The sequence below is a fragment of the Atta cephalotes genome (genome assembly GCF_000143395.1).
Source record: "Atta cephalotes unplaced genomic scaffold scaffold00033, whole genome shotgun sequence".
NCBI lineage: Eukaryota > Metazoa > Arthropoda > Insecta > Hymenoptera > Formicidae > Atta > Atta cephalotes.
The window spans coordinates 3,234,610-3,259,972 of record NW_012130097.1 but is presented as its reverse complement, the minus strand read 5'-3'; the positions used below and the strand labels follow the sequence as shown (position 1 = coordinate 3,259,972).

The following is a 25,363-nucleotide window of genomic DNA, read 5'->3' as shown; positions in this document are numbered from 1 at the left end:
GTAATATGTTTATACATGTTTATATACCGGATGTTTCAGATCACCCGTACCATCCTTTTATTTTCGCAGAATAAGGTTCAATCATAAAAGTTGTTGGATTTAAAAAAAAAGATTTATCTACTGATCTTATCAGTTTGTTTTTAGGTGGTGCCAAGATCAGGTCAAGGTCACGTCGATTATTTTAAATGGAATATCTTATTTTTGATTCCAGAATCTAATAGACGATTTCGAGAGTTTTCCAAAATATTATAATAAAGTTATTTTTAGTATTCAATGAAAAATAAAATTATTTTTTTTCATCGAATGACGATATAATCATTAAAAGTAATGATATTACCTTTAATGATATACAAAGGATTACTGTTTCGTATTTGACATTATTCATACACATACGCACACACACGTACAAAGATCATTGTTCATTTTTATCGTAATGTGTAAAATGGTCATAGGTGGTACAAGATGTACCACAGCAATTTAATTTTAGTAATAAATTCTCGTAATCTTTCCAGAAATTTGATTTTTTTCTCGTGAAAACTTTTTTTCATACAAGTTAAAAATTATCACTTAGGCTATCTGCCAAGATCGATTACATAAATTTATCAAAACATTTATCAAGGTAAAGTAAGAAACGTTTTTTTAATATTTCCCATCTATGATTTACAATATATCGTAAAGAGCAACCGAAAGAATAGAAATAATTTAGACAATTATTTAATAAATGTGTATCTATTTACGCGTAAAGAATCTTTTTTTTGGACTCTTACCTACGTCTTCAAAGTCACATTACATTATTTTTTACAATAATTTTTATATATATATATATATATATATATATATATATGTATATATTTATATATATATATGTCATTCTCTGTCTCCTTAGAGGTTTTACATAGCGAAGGTGAACGGAGCATAACACAAAGCACGCACAAGTCATATACAAATCGTGAGAAACGTTCGATAAGAAAGATCACCAGAAAATAATCGCAGAAAAAAATAGTGAATAGCAGTTTTCGTGCGTCTTCTCCTCGATTCATATCGATTACCTTCACGAAAATATGTATGAGCGAGTGATCACTCATTTCTGTTAGCTATTATACTTTATCTATTAGCTATTACACTGTTTGACAAAAAAAGTATCAGAACAAGACTACGCATTTATCGTAATGTTTTGAACACTGAATACAAATTCGGCTTCCAAATGATTCTATCACATCATAATTTAAAAAAAATTGAAAATTTAAAGTTGCAAAAAAGAACTATTTTTACATATTTTGTCATATCACAATTACGATATGTAACGTGCTGGAGAAAGTTTATTGCAATTGAAATTAAGCATGTTGTTGGGATTCTCAAAGCTCAAAAGGATTTTTAAATCGTTATTCATAATTAATTCTTATATTCAAGACTGTTTTAAGTACAGTCTTAAGATGTCATGAATCAGAGAATCGTATTAGCATTTTAAGATATTACAAGGTTATTTTAAAATAAGAACTGATTGGGCAATATTCGTAGCCGATTCTTATGTTTAAAACTGCCTTAAGTACAGTTTTAAGCTGTCATGAGCTAATCAGGAAGCTGTATTAGGGTAGTATTCATAGTCAGATTTTATATTTAAGATCGTCTTAATCCTCAAGAAACACTTCGACCAGTTTTGTATCGTAAACGCCACACTTGGAATGGCGTATCCAAGGCAACTTCGATTGCTCAGAACATTCATAGAAACATATTTTAACAAATTTTTTTTCAATCAAAACATTAGACAATAAAGAATATAACGATATCAAGAAAATGTATCCTTATTAATAAAACAATTGTAAGCAATAAAGTAAACAATAGTTTAAAAAAAATCAATTTCATTAAAAAATTTTTTTCATATTTAAATTATAAAAATATCTAGAATATGCATTTTGGAAAGTAGGAAATTCGAACTTTTAGAAAAAAAAAAATTACATTATTGTATCTTTTAAAAACATATTTTCTACTATTAAATAATAAATTGAAATAAAAATGAACCAAATATATATAAATTTTTAGAATTAATATTCGCATAAAAAAACGTTTATTATAATTAATTTTGCATAAATGATTATATATACACATATATATATAAAATACATTATAAGTGGTTACATAAAATAAGTAACAATAATTAAGAACGGGCAAGTGAGAGTAAATAATTGCGCGATTATAGGTGCACTATCATAAAATGATAAATTATATATTCAAACAATCAATACATATTTACATTTTCAGATGTTTCGATAACTTCCTAAGTCATCTTCAGCGAATTAAAAAAAAACATACTGAAAAATAACGCTACTTTAAATCAGATTTATCTTAATAGTTCCTCCTGATTGCATTCAGGTGAACACCTCTTTTCAATTTCATTTGGAGGAGTGCGACCGTTATATAGTTCAAACTAGAGACACTTTAATCAGAGACTAGCGATAAGGATTTCATCAAATTTCTCCAAGCGAGAAAAGAATATAGGCTATCTCACTTTCTCCTAGCGGTGTATACATCATGTATACAAACTTTTAGATGTTGATTCGCAATATTTAAAAGTTTAGTTGGATGATCTAGAAGAATATCATTTTATAAAAAAAAGAATAGAAATTTTTCTCTGAGAATTTCTCATTCTGCACCTTTTCAATGCATCCTATTCGTGGTTTTTTAAATACGAGTAACTGAATATTGCTGTGTCCCTTTAGTGGCGATGTTGTGCACTGCTTGAAAATTGAATATAATGAATATTTCTGCGCAAAACTCGACACGTAACAGCATCATACGTTTTCAAAATTATAACAATTTTGTTTTAATGCTAGCACATAATTTGAAACAGTAATTAAAATCTGACAACATTGAATTGCACAATACCGGTACAATATCTAAATTATAAAAATTACAGCCTATTCAGTTGTGATTTTTGCACTGTTGACCATAAACATAACATTGAAAGCAATTTGTTAAATGAATGACTTAATTTTTGTTCATAATATCCCGTATTTAATTCTGGATATCCAACTGATTCTAAATTCTTTTGAGGATTAAAAATTCTAACAACATATTTAATTTTGATTGAAACTTCTCCAATATATATTATTATTATTATATGATGAACAACGTAAAAGTAAAATTGAATTGCAAATTTCTTAAAATTATGACGTAATGGAGCAATTTGAAAAACGTATTTTATATTCAACATACAAAAAACTATGAAAAATAACTAATCTTCGACTAAGTTTCGATATTCGAAATGAAAGTTTTTTTTTGTTAAACAGTGTTATTATTTATTTATCATTGTCATTTCATTCTTCTTTATTGTTACCACATTATTATTATTTGTATCATTAATTATTATGCAATGGTAAGAAATTTAAAAATGACCCTTACGGTTGCCAGCATGGGAGCACAGCTCTGAAAGTAGATCCTTATACCTGCCCGCTCACATATCGCTATCAAATAATTAATATTTATACGCAGCGGATGTTTTTGGTACAATCAAATCTGTTTTTTTTTCTTTTTATTGCATACTTTTCTCATTTCCCTCGCTCCTATTATTCCTTTCGCTTCCATTCTCTCTTTTTTTCTGTTACAAAACAACATATATATATTTCTCTCTCTTACGGCGCGCGCACGCACGCACGCACGCACGCACGCACGCACGCACGCACGCACGCACACACACACACACACACACACACACACACACACACATATTTCTCTCCGTCCGTCGTCCGCGCGAATTAAATCTTATCACTTGTTAACTATTGTGCTTGTGTACGCCGTCTCTTGCCGCCGCTACATGCTCATGAAAAAAAGATTTGTTCACTATCAACTCGCCGCGAGCACTCAGTCAAAGGAGTCTATATTAGCAGCACATGGTCTATATACGTTTTACATATGTATTTTCATTTATCGCAGTTTGGTGTACGCATCTGTGATTAGTGTGTCATGTGTGTGTGTGTGTGTGTGTGTGTGTGTGTGTGAATGCGTGCATGTGTGCTGTTTTGACTTGTTTTATTTCTCATAATTATATTCTTTTTTTATGTATATGTATAATATATCGTACTGTATACTTGTACATACATATATATATAGAGTGTTTGGAAAATAATGATAAATCTTTCGCATAGGGATAGAATAGACTAAATAGACTGAGACGAAAAGTTCTTTATCATTTTTCAATTTTCGCAATAATAATAAGATATTAATCTAAACATTGCCAAAAATTAATCTTCAATAATTTTTTAGTCAAATACTATCAACTTTAGAAAAACTGCAAGAGACAAAAATTTAGTTCATTCTACCCCTATGCGGAAGATTTATCATTATTTTCCAATACCTTCTGTATGTGTGTGTGTGTGTGTGTGTGTGTGCGCGTGCGCGCGTGTGTGTGTGCGCGCGCGCATACATACATACACACACACACACACACACACACACACACACACACACACACACACACACACATATATATATATATATATATACATAGGGTGTCCTGTAAGTTTTGACAAAGCGCTCGTGAGCAGATAGTATATTAAACTAAGTCGAAAAGTCTACCTATTTTGCAATTTTCGTAATACTTAATAAGATATTAATTTCTAAAAATTGCCGAAAAAGTGGCTAAAATCAACATATAGAACAATTTTAAGATATCTTTTAGAGTTCTTCATAAAATATCTTAAAAATGTTTCTGAAAGAACTCTAGATATCTTAAACTTATTGTATGACGATTTTAGACATTCTGCTCAATTTAAAAAATTGCAAAAATTGTAAAATTGTGTAGAGGACTCAGTCCGTTCTACCTACTCAATAGCATTTTGTTAAAACTTATCGGACATCTACATATACAGCTGCACAAACACACACATACGCACGCGCGCGCGCGTGTGATGCGTATGTGTATATGTGTGTGTGTGTGTGTGTGTGTGTGTGTGTGTGTGTGTGTGTGTGTGTATGTACATATAAATATTTGTTTTCATTTTTATCTAATTTTTATTACGTACCTGTCACAATTATCATTATTATTATTAATACGAATATGGTACATATATTCAAACACTCGCTGGCTCTATCAGAAGCAGCAAGGGTCAGTCAGAAGGCAACACACTAGTCGCCTGGGAGAGTGCAAAGTATTGCGTCCTTCAGACATGAACATAAGGATCACAACAACATGTACTTCGTTCATTTCGAAATTTACACCGTGATTGTCCCCTCGAGAGCAGTAACGAAATCTCAAAAAGGGACATTTTCGTATTATTTGTGTGTTAATACCGAGTACATCATATAGTGGAAATCTCTTTTGCCATTTAAATAAAACACAAATCAAAGTATGAATATATCTGATGTATACATAAAATCATTTGGAATTTATTAATCACCACATTTTGTTTTGTTATTATTTTTGTTAAAGAAGAATAAGATCGCGTGATAAACTCTTTTTCTTTTTTTCATTTCTTTTCTCTGCTTCCATCATTCTACTACATATTTCATTCACAATTAATAAAATGAATTACATTAATAAAATGGATTACGTCAAGAATGTTTTCGTGAGATACTTAGTTTCATTAACAAGAATTTTTCGCGCGGTGTATATGAACAATCGAAGTAAACTAATTGTAAGAACTAACAATCGGGCAGCGTGATACCATACTTCCACCTAGAAAAAAAAGGATTATTTAATATTTACATACAAGTAACATTAAAAAATATTTTTTTAAATTTGATCTGTTCGATTTGCTTACACTTTTTTACACTTTTTACACTTAAAATGAGATATATATATTTGGCGCTGAAAAGAGAGAAAGAGTGCAAAAAGCAAGTCGAACAGATTTATTAACATTTTTCACGCGCGCGCGCTCGTACGAATATTTTACATCTTTTAAATTAACAAATTATTATTCATGTAGATATATGTCATAAATGTACTTTGCTGGAATAAAGATTTTAATACATTATTTAATTATCAATATATTTAATTTTAAAAATAAAGAAAGTATAAACAAAGATGATGTCTAATTAAAGTTTTTAAAAGAATAGCCTTAAAGAATCTCGCACAAATCTTATGGAAAATGGATTTTGATCAAATTATTACATAACATTGTTATATAACATGTTTTACATTAACTAAATTGAATTACTACAGTAAAGGACTCCACACGTTCCTTATAAAAAATGGGTCTCGGATGGCTAAAACTTTGGTAATTTGTAGTTTACGTGATCCTGAAAATTTATCATTATTCCAACTTGATTCATTGAGCCACATACAATGTACATTTAAAATCACATTTCTAAAAATATTCAACAATACCCGGACCGAAATAAACACATATCCGCCCTGACTCAGTGATCATAGATCTATTTTATTATGAGATAAACAAGGTGACAAAAATACACTCTTTTAAATAATCATGATCATTGTGTTTTGAATTATGAAAGATATTTAGTAAATACTTTATTATTTTATTATTTATTGCAAGATAAGTGTATCGTGTACGACAATAATTAATTAATTTAATAACGTATTGATCATTCTTGTATCACGTGGTTGTATCACGTTATAATATGTTTTATATACTATAAATAAACAAATTTACAATAGAAATATTATATTTCATCATGCAATTAAAAATTAACATAATTTTTATAATTAATGATTATACTTTTACTGGTATTTATTATATTCTCCGTTAAGAGATTAATCGTTGTCTTTTCTTGCGTATTCAGCTATATAAAATTATTTAATTGCTTAATAAAATTATTGTTAATAAGATAAAATTGTAAATACATATTATACCATAGATAAATCAAATAAACGTTAAATATAGAAATTTGCTAAAATTAATATTCGCAAACTTGACAAATTCTTTGATGCATTTTAACTCTTCTTAATTAAATTATTACCAACCGTTGACCAAATTCATCACAATTCACCGTGCATATGTACCGGAAATCCTAATAACAAGTTTTGTAAAGTAACTGCCCTACACTTAAGCGATAAAACTGGAAAGGTAAATAGCGTTTCAGCTACAAGTCGACATTGTATAACACTGTATCACACAATGTATGGCTATATTCCGTTACTGAAAAGTACTGTAAAAAGCTAAATACGAGCATGTAAAATATATCGGTGTTACCAACTTTTCAATAATTATTTGATAGCCAAGCTTATTTTGTAATAAAATCATAAAAAAATTATCAATCTCAAAAGATTTATAATTTAATTCTAAATTAAAATCATAAGTCTATTATATAAAAATATTAAGTACTCATAAAAATAAGAATAAAAGATGTAATGCTATCTGTTACACTAGAAAATCAAATTGTGTTCCAACCACTGAATTATATCTATATTGGAATAATCATTGAGTTTGGCGCGAGCCAAGAGAGAGCACAAATTTTGGGTATCGGTATCCTTCTCGTACAGTCAAATTCGAAACTTTTAACTGTACTATAGAAGCGCGTATGTCCTATACTCTGGTCGTATATTCTGGTCAACTGACATAAAAACTTTTAGACCTGTCTGTATTCTTGGAGATGTGCGCATACGTATAGATGCAGCGAGACACCAATACCCTCAAAATCCTGTCGCAAGTTCGTTATTCTCCTAAAAGCGATAAATGGAAGTGATCATTTCAGTATAGATACAATTCAGTGATTCCAACAAGTACTTTACATAATCTAACACAATGTAACGTAATGTTTTCTAGTTGGAAAGTAGTAAGAAAGTTGTAACTGTTACTCGTTATTTTTTAGAGTCAATAACGTGTAATGATATCGAATTACTTTTTAAAACAAAAAAACTATAATTGAAACTAGTTACTTTTTTATAAAAATTTTTCACCGTTTTTAGTTCGCGCATACAGTTTAATGATGAAAATGTGCATTCCACTCGAGAATGACTTCACATGAGAATGACTCTGTTTTTAGGTCGCAAACAGAAACTTTTCCGTAAAAAATGATTAAAACGGATAGCACATCGGAGTATATCCGAATATATCCGAGTGCATTCAGAGAAAAAAATAGTATCAGTAACTATGTAGATAAATAGCGCTTCAATTATACAGAGTGTCCCACATTTTTGGCAAAGCGCTCTTGTGTAGATAGAACGGATTAAATTAAGTCGAAAAGTCCTCTATCATTTTGCAATTTTCGCAATGGTTAGATATTTATGAAAATAACCGAATTCGCCCGGTCTACAGACAAGTGCAAACGTGAAATAAGACCGCCCAGAGAGATATACGTTCTATGCACATTGTTTACAAGCGACATTAACATGCCTAGCAACAGTAAACGCATACCTCATTGGACAGTCTTATCTCGTCGCCCGCTTGCATTTGACGGTAAGCCGAGCGAATTCGGCTATTTTCATAAATTAATATCTCATTAACCATTGCAAAATTGTAGAGGACTTTTTGACTCAGTTTACTTCGCTTTATCTACACAAAAGCGCTTTGCCAAAAATTGTGGAATACCCTGTATATTAGAGTTCTAATAAGAACAATAAATAAGTTATACACTAAGAAAATATAATAATATTAATCATGTAGTAATATTAACCAACTACAAATGATTAATATTACTATATTTTTTAGTTCATTTAATTTGTTCATTGTTCTCTAATTAAAACTTTATAATATACGATATATTTAACAAAAAAGCTTTGTGATTAAATCAATCTAGGAATAAAAAGGAGCATTAAGTCAACGCTGGTTGTTTATGCGAAAATATTAGTCAGTTATTATTATTCATAGGTTTTTACAATACATAGTTACATTTATAATACGTGAGGGTCCCGTTAGCACACATCGACCGATATCCAGTAATTTTTCACTGCTTTATCAATGAGAATATTTTATTTTAAATTGGCCAATTAGCGATGTGCATTATCGGATCTCTCTCTATAATACATAGTTACAAATTTTTATATATATAACTTCTAGGATTTTTATATAGATAAGACTTCTAGGAATTTTAAGATTACTAAATTTTTGCAAAACTAAAAACCGTACTGTCGGGGCGCATCTCTCATTTACTTTTTTGTCTTCGAAATTCAAATCCAATGCTGCGCCTTTTATTGTATGCCGAATGGTTTTCTTAAGAGAAATTGAACTCCGTCCCTCTGGTAACAATGCCGCGTACTGCTCGTGACTGAGCAACATAAGGTGCGATCCACTTGACGCTACAAATGCTTTGGAAACTTTTGATTGATCAATCGGAAAAAAAGAATTTTACTAACTGAATAATCAAAAAATGCTTCGAAACATTCGTAGTATCAAATGAACCGTAGCCTTAATAAAAAGATTTTGAATGTATTTTTTTAAATTACCTTACAGTGATTACAGTTAATTAATTACTATTTAATGGCTTTATTTAAAAAAAGTGTCTGTCTAACTAGAAAAATATAACTTTTATGTTTTATAAAAGAGATCTAAGACTATTTAATGTAGTTGAGATACTATTTCACTATCAATTAATAATATACAAATATTGTTGTCGTAACTATATTTTTACAGTATTGAGTACTATAGATTAGAATAGCTACTACTCTATAAAATAGTTACAGATACTACAATTGTCAATGATGCAAAAAAAAATAGTTGTCAACTTTTTTTTCAGTGGCAATAATGTCTATATTATGAGTATTTTTAAGTGGTAAATACGTGCTGTATATTTGAGATGTAAAAACGTATCTTTAGCTATGATTGTAAAATACTCGTTTAAGACGCACTTACATTGCACGTTTTGAAATGTGAAATTCGAGTAAAGCGTAACCGATAGCACGAAAAAATCAGCTCGCTCCTGCCGGGATTCGAACTAAGGCCTTATCTCCAAGTCCTTGCGAGGCTGCCACTCTGCCATTGTCAAGGGAACCTCGTTTGTGTTAAGTTCTAATTTTAATGAAACTTTGCACATATACATATACATATAGATTACATAAAAAGATGGAGTTAAAAAAAATATAAGTTGCAGCGGAAAAACGGTTTTAAAAGGTGAAATCACTCCTTGCAGCTGACATGTTACATAACGCGGATTTTATCTTTTTTCGTTATAGTTTAACAACTATTCAAGATATCAACAAATGTTTTATACAAAAGTTTCATAAAATTATCTATATTCACCCACATCAATAATATCTTTAAAAAATAATTATTTTCAAAAGTTTTTAAATAATTTTTTTTTTAAGTTATTAATATGGTTGAATATAAATAATTTTATCATAAAACTTTTGTACAAAACATTTTTTTGAGAGCTTAAGTAGTTTTTCATAGATATATTTAAAATATTTATAAGAAATTATTTCTTCAAAACTTAATCTCACAATTATATGTTAAAATTGTAATAATATTGACATGATTCTATATAAAGAAATGTTCATAATTATAATATTCTTCAAAGAAATGGATGTTTTTATATTATGAAATATGAAATATGTATAAAAAGGATATAACAAAAGTATGTAAGTACATTGTTAAAAAGAGATTTCATTTTAATTTTTATTGTCAATTCTAATTTTCCGATTTATATGGTTCTGTATAAAAAAAAAATAAAATGCGCAAATCAAAAGTATCTTCAGTCTCGCCGTTCCAATTAGTATCATTTACATCTCGATCAATTCGTCGGTAATACCGAATCCAGCGTCGTTTTTCAAAATTAAAAAATCCTTTAATTTTGATGTCACCATGCCAGAATCACTGCACAGAAACAGACCAATGTTAAAATATTGTAAAACATACAATTATACATATATGTACGTATTATGTAACATATTATAAATAAGCATGAAAAGATCATAACTGTCAAAATTTATAATAGAGGATAATATATGATTTATCTACGAGATATCCATTAAAAAAATCTTGGTCAAAAGTATTGTACAGAATATTGTCTCGACTTCTTAAATATTAAAAAATAAGAATTTTTGAGAAAAATGTTCTATACAAAAATTATATAGTTTAAAATAATCTATATTACTGATCTTATCAGTTTGACCTTAGGTGGCACAAGGTTAGGTCAAGGTCAAATCAATTTTTGTAAACAAAATACTCTATTTTTTATTTCAGAATCTAATAGCTGGTGTCAAAAGTTTCAAAACACTATAATAATGTTATTTTTCATTAAGTATACAAGTTATTCTTTGATTTATAAGGTTTGAAAGTTACAGTACTGCCAACATTAGCATTACGCAAGGTACCATCCGACCGACGCGATGGTTAAAACCTCTTGAATATTGTTCAGGATCATGCCCTGAATAATATTTGTTAAAATCAAAGCCATTGGAAATTATTTTTCTTATTTTCATTTTTGCACTAAAAATTCATTTTTACGCACAAGATTCAATACCAATATTCATGACGCCAAACAAGTCGATATTTATAGTCGATTTTTGCATTTAAGACTGTCTTAAATACAGTCTTAAGATGTCATAAGTCAATTCGAGGACTGTATTAATATCTTAAGATATTATAATATTTAAGACAGTTTTAAAATAAAAATGGACTATGAGTACCGTCTCATGTTTAGTATTTCACAATTGGTAGCTTATGAACAATCCATAGAGAGGGCAGAAATTTAGAGATACTGCACACACCATGTTATCCCTTCCACTATGAATGAGGGAAATAGCAGAAGGCGAAGTCGAGTCGAAAATCGGCTAAGAAGTGCAAATCGTGCCGAGTCCTGTTTTACAGGATTGATTGAAATATGATGCTAATTGGGATAATAATGCGCATGGTGATGAAATTTGCATTTTATTTGATATAGAACCATATAAATCGGAAAATTGGAACTGACAATAAATAAAAATTAAAATGAAAAATTTTTTTAAAAGTATAGTCACTGCTTATACTTTTGTTATATCTCTTTTTACACATATTTTTCATAATACAAAAATTTCTTTGAAGAATATAATTATAAACATTTCTTTATATAGAATTATGTTAATAGTAAGAATGTCATGTTAATTAGTTAGTTTTGAATATATCATAATAAATATATATATTATTATAAATATAATTTATAGTATTATAATACAATAAATATTTCTTATATAAGACATACAAAGAAATAATGTTTTGAAAAAATAATTATTTTTTACAAATATTTTAAACATTATATCTAAAAAAAACTTAAGATATCAAAAAATGTTTCATACAAAAGTTTTACGTTCAACATCTGATGATGATATCTTAAAAAATGTGTTCAAAAAAATTTATTTAAACTTTTAAAAAAATAATTATTTTGAAAGATATTATTGGGTAAATAGAAGATAATTTGATGACTTTTCTATAAAATATCTCGTAGTTTTTGAGCTATAATAAAAAAACATGTTATCTATAAGGGATGATTTCACTCTTTAAAACCATTTTTCTGCTGCAACTGATGTTTTCTAAATTCATCCATTTATGCAACCTATATGTATACAAAGTTTCATTAAAATCAGAATTTTACACACTTCGCGAAGTTCCTTTATGAGCCACACAACTCTACATTGATTTGCTTTGTTGCGCTTACTTATCATATCTTACATAAGATACTTTAATTATTATATACAAATTATGTTTAATATGTTATATGTGAAATCTATATACATCTATATATATAACTGTTAAATACATACATGCATACACATCTATGTATAAAATACGGTATATATGTATATGTATATATACACAGTAATAAGCGATAATATTAACTTCATGTACATATATCACACTTATCAAAAACTTAATAAATTAAGTATTGTTTATTACGTTTAAGATAAATATACTATACCAAAAATCGTTACATTATCTACTACGTGCTATAGAAAAGTTTGAAATAGTTAAAAAAAGTTAGAAATACAAAATATTTAGTTTTTCTATTTAAAAAAGAAACTTTGGTAATTATGCACTTTAAGGAACATTGCGTCGACCTTGACTTTGACATATGTTGTCAAGGTCATAACCCTGAATGACCTCCAGAAAGTTTTAGGTGATGGTTCGTTGTTTAAAAAGTTTTAAAAAATGTTTGGAAAATGGCGCACAACTTTTCACGTTCGTCTTGGGCGGAGGGGGAGGGGGGGGGGAGGCGGGAGATCATCTCCCCTCCCCGTGCGTCTCTGAAGCAGGAGGAAGATGGGGCTGAAAGTGGCTTCGCGTGGAAAATCGTAAAATATATTTTAAAGCATTAAATTTCTATTTCATATAGTAAAAAAGAGACATCATTTTTCAAATTTTTTTGTTAATAACTTTTTAATTAACAGTGACCGCCATCTAAAACCTACTCAAAGAAAGTCACTCAGGGTTATGATCTTGACAATATATTATATGTCAAGATCAAAATCATCGGCGCGGTGCCTTAAAATGCATAATTGCCGAAACTTTTTAAAATTCTTTCATTTTTGCAGTATCAGGGGTTTTAAGACATACGGCTCATAAAAAAAATTCACAAATAACGGTTAGAAATAAGATGTAAAGTAACAAAACTTAATGTGTTTGATTAAGGACAAAGTTTGATTAAGGAATAAGAATGATGAATACATATAGAAAATAATAAATAATAATTCTAATCTTTGCATATATTACAAATGTGATGATGTGAGGTATGTACATGTTTTATGTAATGCATTTCTTGAATTTAATGTACTGAATTCAAAATGTGAATTCTGTGTGCTTATGGCATGAATTCCGCCCGCTAAAAATGCCATATATTCCAAACAAGTGGGAAACAAACAAGATATCAAGTTAAAGAATTAAGCTAAGCATTATATTTTGCACCTCTGAACTTAGCACCGACTTTAAGAGAAAAAACTTTTTTAATACGTATTAAAGTAAATTCGGTTTGTACCATTTTCTTTTTCGTTTGTACCTCAAGAAATTCAAAACTATAAAGAGTTGAAAAAAATGCCAGCACTCCACTTTGAGATATTTGAAATCTGTAAACAGGTGCTATTTCGGGATACGAAACTTTTCGTTTGTACCCGTTTGTACCACCATCGATTGTATCGAATTTTTAAAATAATTTCGTATTGTACCAAATGATTCCGTTTACAGCATCCATTTACAGATTTCAAATATCTTAAAAAATGGCAAAGTTTTGGCTCTCATCCCTATTTTTAAAATTCGATACAATCACCCCCTCAGAATACAAACGCAAAACCGATGATACAAACGATTTCGAAACAGTACCAGTTACAGACTTCAAATATTTCAAAATGGGGTATTGGCATTTTTTTTGTAGTTTTGAATCCCTTGAGGTACAAATAAAAAGAAAGATGGTACAAATGGGTACAAACCGAGTTTAATTTAAAGCACAAAAATTTTTTTTTCTTAAAGTCGGATGCCAGGTTCACAGAGAGTATTTGCTGTACTTTATTCTTTATCCCTCTATATATGCGTGTCACCAAATAATCATTAAGTCTTTTGCATTCCTTTTAGTGGATTATTAATTTTATATGGATTATAATACATGGCGCTTGGATAAAATCTAATCATAAGTTAATCAATTAATGAAAAATCGGATCTTATATATATTGTGAAATGGGCAAGAATGGATAAAAACTAGCTAAAAACGTCCAAACGGTGAAAATTTTTTATAAGGGTTCTATAACTATAAAGTAATTTTCCCAACTCTGTGTAGTAATATGGAGTGTTGATGACACGCAAATCGTATGCATGTAAGTCCTATATTAAATTAGTAAAACAGCGGAATTCGATCTTCAGGGATTCTAAAATTGATCTGTTTTACTGATCAAATACAATTATTTTTCAAAACGCTATTTTTTAAATCACCTTTATCAGATTTAAAAATTTTTTTCTATAATTAAGGAAATTTTTCCATAATTAAGGGAAAGGAACTTGATTTAAAGGGTCAAAATTTTCAATTTTTTCGGCTTTAATTAATAGTACTTTCAGAAAATATATTCGTAAAGTTTTAGAGTGAAATTCGAAATATTTTTGTAGTTACAGCTTGGGAAACAGGTACGCGTTGCGCAAATATATGGCAAAAGTGCTAATTGTGTTTCGTTTTTGCGGTCCCTAGCAAGGTATTATTAACCTTGGCAGATGTTTGTTTTAGAAAGATCTTTTAACTAGATGTTTAGACGAGCAAAACTCGAAATTCAAATCTTTAATTCCACCATCTGGCGCCTCACTTCAAAATACTTAAATTCTGAAAAACTTTAAACGCGTTTTTTTCAAAACTACTTTTTCAAATGTGCAAGATACTCAAAAACTTTTCAATCGATTTCGTAAAGTTTTTTAGTTACATAATTATCAACTATCCTAGGTAAAAATGTTTATTAAAAAATTAGCATAAACAATTATTTTTGCAAATAAATTGAAATTTTTTGGTTAAAATCGTTACTTTTTTTAAAGTTCCACAATTCTTACAATTTGATATCTTTTTGCTATTTTTTTTAATTCTTAAAGGATAAATATTATCTAATTAAAAAAAATTTTGTTTTTTGTTTCAGGTAAGAATTATAAAAATACAGATTCTGGATTACAACACACCACACACATCAATTTACAACTCCGGTGGCAAAGCATAATAATGATTAATAAATAACTAAGTTACATTATTTTTTTATTAAAAAATTTTATTAAAAAATTATTTTGTATTCTTCAAATATATAACAAATCATCTCTAAAATTTTAGAAAAATCGGCTTCATAAAAAATTCGCAAAAAACAGTTACTTTTCAGCGTTCTAAACCAATAAGTTCTCTCCTAAGAGTATAGATGCAATTTAAATTAGTCAAAACAAAAAAAAATCAAAGAAATTTTTCTCTTTCACTAGTTCCTAGTCCAAAATGGCGTCTAGAGCTATCAATTTGTGCTAATATTTGCTTCGTGTGAAAATTCTAAAGCAATTTGTACAAATTGTGAAAACGATTTGAATTGTGGATTGCATGAATAAACAATGTTGAGTTCTTAAATTAAGATTTACATGTTTAATATGTAAGATTAAGTCTTCGAAATAAGATTATGTCTTCGAAAATTTGTGCGTATGTATGCATGCAATATTGGTGTAGTAATATATCGATGATACATACATCATAATCATGTGTAAATCAATAAAAGTGATCTCATCGCAGTTTGGTCCTCAATTTAGAATTCTTTTAATACTGCATACATGAAAAGGAAATGCTTTCATATTGACATAATATAATTGAGCATATTAAATCGAAAAGTAACATCAACGAAATATAATTTAGTAAGTATAATTTGTAATCTTAAAACATTAAAGATTGTAATTTACCTGCCATATTGTATTTTGTTAATTTTATATTTTTGATTTAATTTTTGTCCGATTATATTACGTAAGTACAAAAACATATATTTTTTACATAATGCAATATTAAAATAGATCAAAATGCCTTTTTTATGTATTATTATATGGGAAAGAGCTATTTTCAAATAGATATATCTAAAAAACAAAAAATGATATTGAAACAGAGATACATCTTAAAGCTAAAAATTATTACTTTTGCATGGCATTAATAATATTAAAAAAAAAAACTTTTTGCTTGCGAAGTTATATAATATATCTATTATAAAAACTCTCAAAATTATTTTTTTTATCTCTGTAACGTCATTTTTTTCAAAATTATGATAGATAATTTTGTCCAATAAATTCGTGTTCAACAGACAAAAATATATCAGAAAGAACTATTCATACTTAAAAAATTATGTATGGACAGTGCATAATATGGCTGAAGACTTTAAGTCTTCAAGAATGTATTTTAAATCTTTAAAAATAGATGAAATAATATTCTTACTTCAAGGACGAGTTCGCATCATAGATGTGTTAGTGGCAGGAACTGGATTATTGGAGGAAACTGCGAGAGCATTACGGTCGAGAGTATTGCGTCGTTCTAATTCAGCCAGTTTCTTCCACATCTCATCCCTTTCTCTTTCTTTCCTTTTCTCTCTGTAATTCAGACATATAAAGAAATAACGTGATTAAATTTTTATTCTTCATATAACTTTAAATAAATTGTATTAAACTTTTAATATAGCATTAAAATATTAAAATTTAATTAAAAATTAAAATAGATTAAAGAAAGTTTCGCTTGAATTTGATAAAATATAAAAAATTTTAAAAATTTAGTCTTACTTTTGCCTGTCCAACTTATAGTTGGCAGTAAGTTCATCGAAGAGCTTGCTGTTCATCTCCATAAACGTTTTTAAAACATTGTAAACAAGAGCTATAATCGTCTGATTCCAATGTTCCTTGCTAATTTTGTACAATGCTGGAAACATAATCTTCATTATTACTTGGTTGTTTTCTTCAATTAGAGACATTATATATTCGTTATTCCAAAAGTATAATGCTCTCTCTGCAACCTGTAATACAAAATATGTAATTCATTATTTCACAATTTCACGATGAATCCGTCAAAATTAGTGTAAAATGTTGTATAAATTACCTGGAAATGTGGTGAAGACACGCAACGTGCGACTTGCCTGAATAAAGGTTCTTGTATTTTAACAAATTGATTAGGTTCTATAACGTCCAATATTTCTTCAATTTCACCAAGGAACATCACCTCCTTCTGGCTGCACGTTTTAGGCCAGAACTTAAGGAGGCCTCGTACAACTGGTTCTGTTAAAGTCGCGTCTTTTTCCAAAAATTGTACCACACAGTAAGCTAATTGCGCATGATAGAGCGATAAACATTTCACTTTATGTAGTGGCAACAACACCTAAAAAAATTCCCACAAAGATATTTTTTAAATCATTTTTCTTGTTTTGAGTTCTAAATTTCGTCTCTTCTTTTCAGGGCCGCCGCAAGCAGATGTGCAAGTTATGAACTGCATAAAAGCGCATTAACGAAGGAGGCGCCAAATTAAGTTTTAATCCTCCGTTTACAATACTTTTTCTCTTTTCATCCGCAATTTGAATTTTTTATTCAGCTCATTTTTTTACTGTTTCAGACTTTCAAAAAATGTGAAAAATTTCAGAGTTACTTTTCAACATCTTGTACCCAATAAAATCCTTAATTAAATACTAACAGGATATTTTAAGAGAAGGAATCGAACTTCGCTTTCCTCTTTATTTCAGAAAAATTTGAGAATAAAACTTTATTTGTATCAAAAAATTTAGATTGTAAAAGAAGGATTAAAAATCAATTCTCCATTTCTAATAACATGTGCATCAGGATATCGATTATTTTTCTAGAGCAGAAATGTGAAATGTTTCTCTATTAATCTCAATAGTAAAAATTTTCACTTTTCACATTTTCCGTTCTAAAAAAAAAATAACGATCAAATTGCGCCTTATCTAAAGACAAATAATTTAATAAAATTATTTAAAATCATATCTTATTTAAAAGATTAGTAAATAAAAATACGAGAGACGGAAAAAACTCCTTTGCATAAAGGTACTTTATGTACCAGCAGCGGCCCTGCTTTTCCTAACAATTACACAGGCCTGCAAAAATGAGACTTTGAAAAGTCCAATGAGATGTAGTTTGATCACAATTGATTGACCAAACAAAAATTGACAAAAATTTGACGTGCTGGAAATTTTCGGCTTGCGGCATCGTTTCAGCATTCAAAAATTTATCTATAAGAAACATCTAGTTCGGTTCTAAGTAATTTTTTATTCTAAACTAATGTTATTAATGTTGCTGCAACGTTGAAACAACATTGAACAAATTATTATCTGTATTTAAAATACATATTTCAGATATTGAAAAGAAATAAATATATACTTTTATTAAATAAAAAATTTTTAAACATGCAAAATTCTGAGAAATATATATATTAGTATATTAATTTAATATATATATATCTATAGTTATATATAATACATTTTAGAAAGTAAAATTAATTTTATATAATAAAAAAATATCAATGTTATATTTTAAAGTTGAATTTCTTCCAATATATTGACAACTAATTTTACACGTTCATTTTATTTAATTTTTTTAAATATAAAATGTACATAATATGTGTATATAACATCTATATTGCTTATATGTTGAATAAATAGATACGTTGAATAAATGAATAGATATTGGATCCGGTAAAAAAATTTTCTATAATTATATATAACCATGTAAAATTATATAAAAAAATATATAATTATATATTATATAATATATCTATTGATCAAATATTGTATGTTACAGCTATATACATCCATTAACATTCAGTGTTTGTATAATTGCAGAAGTCAAGCAACGTCGGCTGTGGTACAGCTTTACTTTACTTAGGATAGGTGACCATTTCGAAACCAAAAAATTAATTCCCGATTTCAGGAGGAAATTTTTTTTAATAATAATTTTATGTGTATTCTGAAATATGATGCTAATCAATAATATTTATTTTAGCAATGAAACTAAATTAATTAATAAATGAAAAATTTTTTACCGATGAATCAGTAAAATCTATATTGCATATATATATTAAATCAATGTTGAATCAATGTTGAATTGCAACGTCAGTAAGATATAAATTCAACGACACCGAATATTTCTGCAATATATTTTCAATGTTGAATCTACATTTTGCGATGTTGATGCAGTATTCAACATTTCTGAGAGCTTGATTCAACATTAGTGGGTAGGATGTGTACAATAACATATTTTAAAATCTGAATCTTTGTTGTATATTTTCAATTTTCTTAATTATAAGAATGTAATCGTACCTTTACCAAAAATTGCTTGTGCTCAACTTTTAAAGGAAGAGCGAATCCGTTAATAATGCTACCCAGAATTTCAAGAAGTTCACCAACCCCGTTGAAATGTTCTGTTTCGTACACAAACCTGAAATAATAATAAAGCGAGACATTAAACAAATATCAAAATAGAAATTTTAAGTGTGTTCGCAAATATTATTTCATTGTTTTTTATCAATATTAAACAAGGATGAAATGTACGCGAGCATTGTGAATGTTAAATGGACGAATGCATCCATTGAAAGAATTTAAAGTAAATTGATAAAAATTATTTTTATTATTGCAATATTATGTGTAATTAAACAATACAATATTGTGTACAATTAAATTTCTATTAGAATTTAATATAAAATATTTCATGTTGTAAAATATATATAAGACATTTCATTTCCAAACTGTACACCATCGGGGTTACTCAAAGATATATCCCTAGTGTACTGAACAGTCGGTCAGTTGGAAAGATTGCAACACTTTTTTTCAATGAGTTTCAGAATGTAACCTACTCACCGAGCAATTGGTTCTTATTTATGAACCCATAATTAAGAGGTAAGATACTATACTATAACTATACTTCTAACGATTACTTTTCGAAGCTAATTAGATATCTGGGTAACTTTCCTTGTAAGAGAAACTCAAAATTATCTACATCGTTATGCATACGATACTTAATTTGTAAGAAATCCATCATATATGTTATTCTTATGCTATATTTTTACACGCGCCGTGGTTACCTATCAGCGGATTGATTAAATAGGAGAAAAGCAATTGGTTCTTAATAGTTACTAGATAATTAGGTTAAAATGACAGATGATTAGGTTAAAAAAGAAAGTGTAATGAAAGAGAGTTGAGACAATGAATGATAAATACATTATTAAATTAATTATTGTCGTACACAATACATTTATCTTTGCAATAAATAATAAAATAATAAAAAAACTACGTACTAAGTATCTTCCATAGTTTAGAACATGATGATCCTGATTGTTCAGAATAGTGTATTTTTGTCACATTGTCTCGCAATAGGATTCACCTATGTGTTTCTGAATATATTCAAATATTCCAAACTTATAATTTTAAAATCATTAACTTAACCTTTTATTGGAATATCTTCTAGAAAAATAAATAATATCAAATAAAGAAATTAATCAGGTATCCATGGAGAGATGACAGTCAAATTCAACTTGTGTCGATTTATATCGACGAGTTGAAAAGTACTGGGTCACTGTGTTACATAGTGTCGCTTATTGGAAAGTATTATTTTCTAAACACCTTAGTGTCTGATAAAGGTATAGCTTTCATCTCGCGCGAATTTTCCGAATTTCTAAATTCTAAAAACATCTATCATCATATCTTGTAGTCGTCATATCTTGCAGCTCCGTGAACCACTAGTTCATTGAAAGAATAATCAATTTTTTAAATCATCTTTGAAAAAATTAATATATGAATCAAAAATGTAGAATTTCAGTCCCGATATGCAATCAATAATACATATCATTCATTTCTAAAAACATTTTTAAATTACTAGGGTATGATCAGTATAGTCATTCCGATTCTGATCTGGTTAAGTGTCTTAATCAAATTGCTTAAGTAGATTTCAACTGCGATAAAGAATTATGTTCAACTATGAAAAAATACATACACATTCGTGTAGAGGTGTTAGATAAGATTCGAGACTACAAAATAAGAAGCACTTAAAAAAATCAACGAAGTATCACGTTGATACTATATAGTAATCCAAGACTCTACTTTGAAATCGGGCGAAGATAAAAAGTTTAAAAATAGTTACAAAAGTCCGTATCAAAAATTTTCAACGGTAATCGTTGCGTAATTCAAAATATTCTTAGCTTCAATGTTGCACCCAAATCTTACTTTATCTTTTCATCGAATGAAGCTGATAAAATCTGTTCCTATTCAACCTAGAGATTAAACTAAAATTCTGTCAGATTTAAATATACGTTCCTAATGTATCAAATGTTCCTAATTTAACATTCACGCGCGCGCACGCGTGTATATGTATGTAGTAATATTGTTAGCCATAGATTGACGTGTGAAATCAATCTAAGTCAAAATTAAAATTAACTTAGTTTATCCAGCATTGTTTATTTTAATTATATTCGAATGAAATACAGGTTCAGAATAACCGATCTGTAAAGAATGCTATCCTTGCCATATTCCTATGTGTGCTGTTACTACCTATCAACAGATTGATTAAATAGGAGAAGAGTGATTGGTTCTCAGAAAAATTACTAAGCATTACTAAGCACTCTGATTGGATTAAGAGATGGATGAAGAAGGAGAGAAAGTTATTTTTGTGTGCGTACAAACCGAAAGAGAAATCATTCGTTACTTTGAGTACGTGGTGCTTATATGTTTTGTCCGCCTCATTATATACAATACTATATTAATCGTCGTTAACATTATTCGTCGATTCTGTTAGTCTAACTTTTCCTTTTCTCATCATCAAATCTTTCGATAAAGACGCTAATTCCGCCACGAAGAAATTCTTTTCCCTCCGAATAAGTACATGATATACTGAAATATAGATCTAAATGATCTTGAAAGATGTATCGCCACTATGATGAAGGCGAAGTAGCAGATGCAGAAAAACAAAGAAAAGCCACAGAAAAAGAAACAAAAAATTTCCAAACGAGATCTAAAATCGATCGAAATAAAGTACGTCAATATAGCAGTATCAAAAGTTGATAAAGTATCAATGTATTCAATTACTAAGAAAGTCATCATCAGTAGGGATATCAAACTCTAACTTTGGCAAAGCTCACTTAATAAATATCTTCCAAAACTGAAGGAGATCTTGAACTGAAAGGATACGTTATTCAAAATCAAACAATGATAAATTCGGTTTTCAAATGTGAACTTTCGAATACATTATCGGTACAAGAGGCATTGTAATTTAAATACTTCGATCAGAATCTAAAGTCGAACGTTAAAAATAAAATAACAAAAATTAGCTGGATACGACAATCAAAGGGCCTTGAGTCCAAAATAAATGGTTTCAAAGTAAGATCCAAACACACGAATATATTGATGTTCATCAATATTCGTGAGAAGATTACAGATAGAATCATTGAAATGAAATACGTTCCTATCAACGAGAATGGCTGACAGTTTTATCAAAGCAGTCAATGAACGCACAAGGTTAATCTTGTATGCATAAAAGATTGGAAATTAGCCCTGCTGAGTAAAGTACAATAATAGTGTGTAATCAGATTTATTTTCTCAAAAATAATTTGTTCACTATGTATTCCAATTTGTTTTTTCCATTTTGTTGTTACAATGTAATTTTTACATTTAATGAGTGAGAGTGTAATAATAAGACATTTCATTTCCAAACTATGCGCCATTCATTATCATCATAGACATCCCTAGTGTACCACCTTTAAATAAAACACTCATTCTTTGATTATACTTTATCACATCTATTACAACTTCCTATAAACTATCCATTTTCAATAACTTATTGAAATAAATACCTCAAAAAAATGTTGTTAATCTGTTTGCGTATGAAGGCTCTAAGACCCAGGAACTTGCCATAAATACGATGCAAAACGGTTTTCAGGAAATCTCTTTCCCTGGGATCTTCCGAATCAAATAAGTCCAATAACTGTAACAGATAATTATAATAATAGATATTTATTAATTTAATTATTAATCCTTTGTGTCACGAATTTTTGTATAAACTTTGTTTATACAAAACCCGGAGATTTTTTTGAATCATTGAACCCTCAGTCAGAATTTTACAATTCAATGGCGATCCAATATAGCGGACTAATAGTTCAAATAATTTTTAGTAAAATATACAGTATATACAGTATCGTTATTTGTAAAAATAAATTATTTAATAAGAAATAGATTTTAATAATGATCACAAATTCAAATGCAGCGATCAAAATATTCAGAAACTAAATTTTAAAATAATAAGATTAGATAAGTTGTGCTAGCTTAACTCAAATGTATAATATCGTCGCGTTCAGCAGACTCAACTGTTGTCGAGCGGATCCGTGAGCGCTCGCTGCTATTGGTGTATTCTTTTAAATCATTCAATAACAGCAAGTGTTCACGGATCTGCTCCGCATCAGTTGAATCTGCTGAAGGAAACCACAGTTCACATCGAAGCACCATAATCCGGTTTATGAACGGAATAGCCGAGCGAAGAGCCACGCGCAAGAATAAAATATCCTTAATATCATTGTGCTGAGGATCTTGAAGGTTGTGCTGACTTATGCTATGCTAGCATACACAACTTAGATATACAGTTTATACTATTTGTATAACGAATACAAATGTAAGTCTTAGTTGTATTCAGAATTATCAAAAATTATACAGGGTAATAAAATTAAAATTTTTTGAAAATTAAATAGTCTTCAAAAGCTCAATAAAATACAAATTTAAATTTAGAGTGTTTATACAAGGATCAATGAGCATGCTAACAGTGCAACAACTGTTTTTTAACTTACAATTTAAATTACATCTATCATTGTTCCAAACGTTTCGGTTCTCACAGAATTATCCTCAGTAGATACATAATTTACAGATACATATTAATAACCAGTCTTGTCATTGTCAGTTGAAATGCTCAATTATTATTGCAATTCCTACTCTGATTATATAACTTGGAATGGTGATCCATAAGACTATAATATTGAGTGCCAACAGGTTTCTTTATAGTATAGAAATATGGACTTGAAATTATGTTTGACATTCTATTTGGAAGTTAATAAATCGACAGAAACATTAAGACTAATGTTCTCAATGTTTCTATCGCTCTATCACTCAAACACAATTTCAAGTATTTCTATAACATAATGAAACTTATTAACATTCCCAGTATTATCCACAAACTTCTATAAATAGACTGTCAACTTCATCTCCATGTTTGAAGACAGCGCTGGGCAGCATTATATTTGAGTTCTCTCACTTATAAATGTATAAATTACAAATTCATACGATATTCACAAACAGGACGCATATGGGTACTAAAACAAGGACAACTCGGAATCAGATTCATCTCTTTCTATCACATTGAATTAGTAGTCTATTTATATAAGTCTGTGATATTACTTATTATATTTTTAAAAACGAAATTACAAAGTACGGCTCTTTAGTACATTTTTATCTTCATAAGAAATAAATTTAAAAAAATTTATGCCAAAATACTTCTTCTATGAGACAAAATATGGTAGAGTACAGAATACGTATTTGCACTGTGAATGAGGTGTAGAATAAAAACAGAGAATACGGAATAGGAGACTACTAATGTGGAATAATAACTTATTTTCTAAATAAAACATTGCAATCTAGCGGCAACCACTGGAAGTCGTTGCAATTGCTGCCAAACGTGTCATAACAAGTAATGAGTTCAGTACAACAAGGCATTTTATTACAATAAACATTTATTCATTTTCGTTGTGTCAGGAAATCCGACAGCTTTTTCTAAAAAGTGTTCTCACACTTAAGTAAGTTAAAGGTAAGTTTGTATGCTTATATATTAGGTGTGGAAAAAAGTTCGTGGCGTTTTTCCCATTAAATGTAATGGGAAAAACGCCACGAACTTTTTCCCATACCTAATNTATATAGTATTATATATATATATATATATATATATATATATATATACATACTANACGTATAGTACGTACTATTATATATATATAATATTATAACGTT

The 25,363-nt window shown here is 28.8% G+C and overlaps 1 protein-coding gene across 1 annotated transcript in view; it reads right to left on the bottom strand.

Moving 5' to 3' along the window:
- Positions 1-10,496: 10,496 nt before the first annotated feature.
- LOC105621406 (serine/threonine-protein phosphatase 2A 56 kDa regulatory subunit epsilon isoform) overlaps positions 10,497-25,363 on the bottom strand; it is a 29,588-nt gene continuing 14,721 nt past the window's right edge. Inside the window, exons 4-9 of the mRNA XM_012202876.1 lie at positions 23,170-23,300; positions 19,649-19,766; positions 17,425-17,700; positions 17,112-17,341; positions 16,774-16,925; positions 10,497-10,706 (exon numbers count right to left, since the gene is read on the bottom strand). Of these exons, the coding sequence (XP_012058266.1) occupies positions 16,775-16,925; positions 17,112-17,341; positions 17,425-17,700; positions 19,649-19,766; positions 23,170-23,300 (906 nt within the window). The 3' untranslated portion in view covers positions 10,497-10,706; position 16,774. The remainder of the gene's footprint in view (positions 10,707-16,773; positions 16,926-17,111; positions 17,342-17,424; positions 17,701-19,648; positions 19,767-23,169; positions 23,301-25,363) is intronic.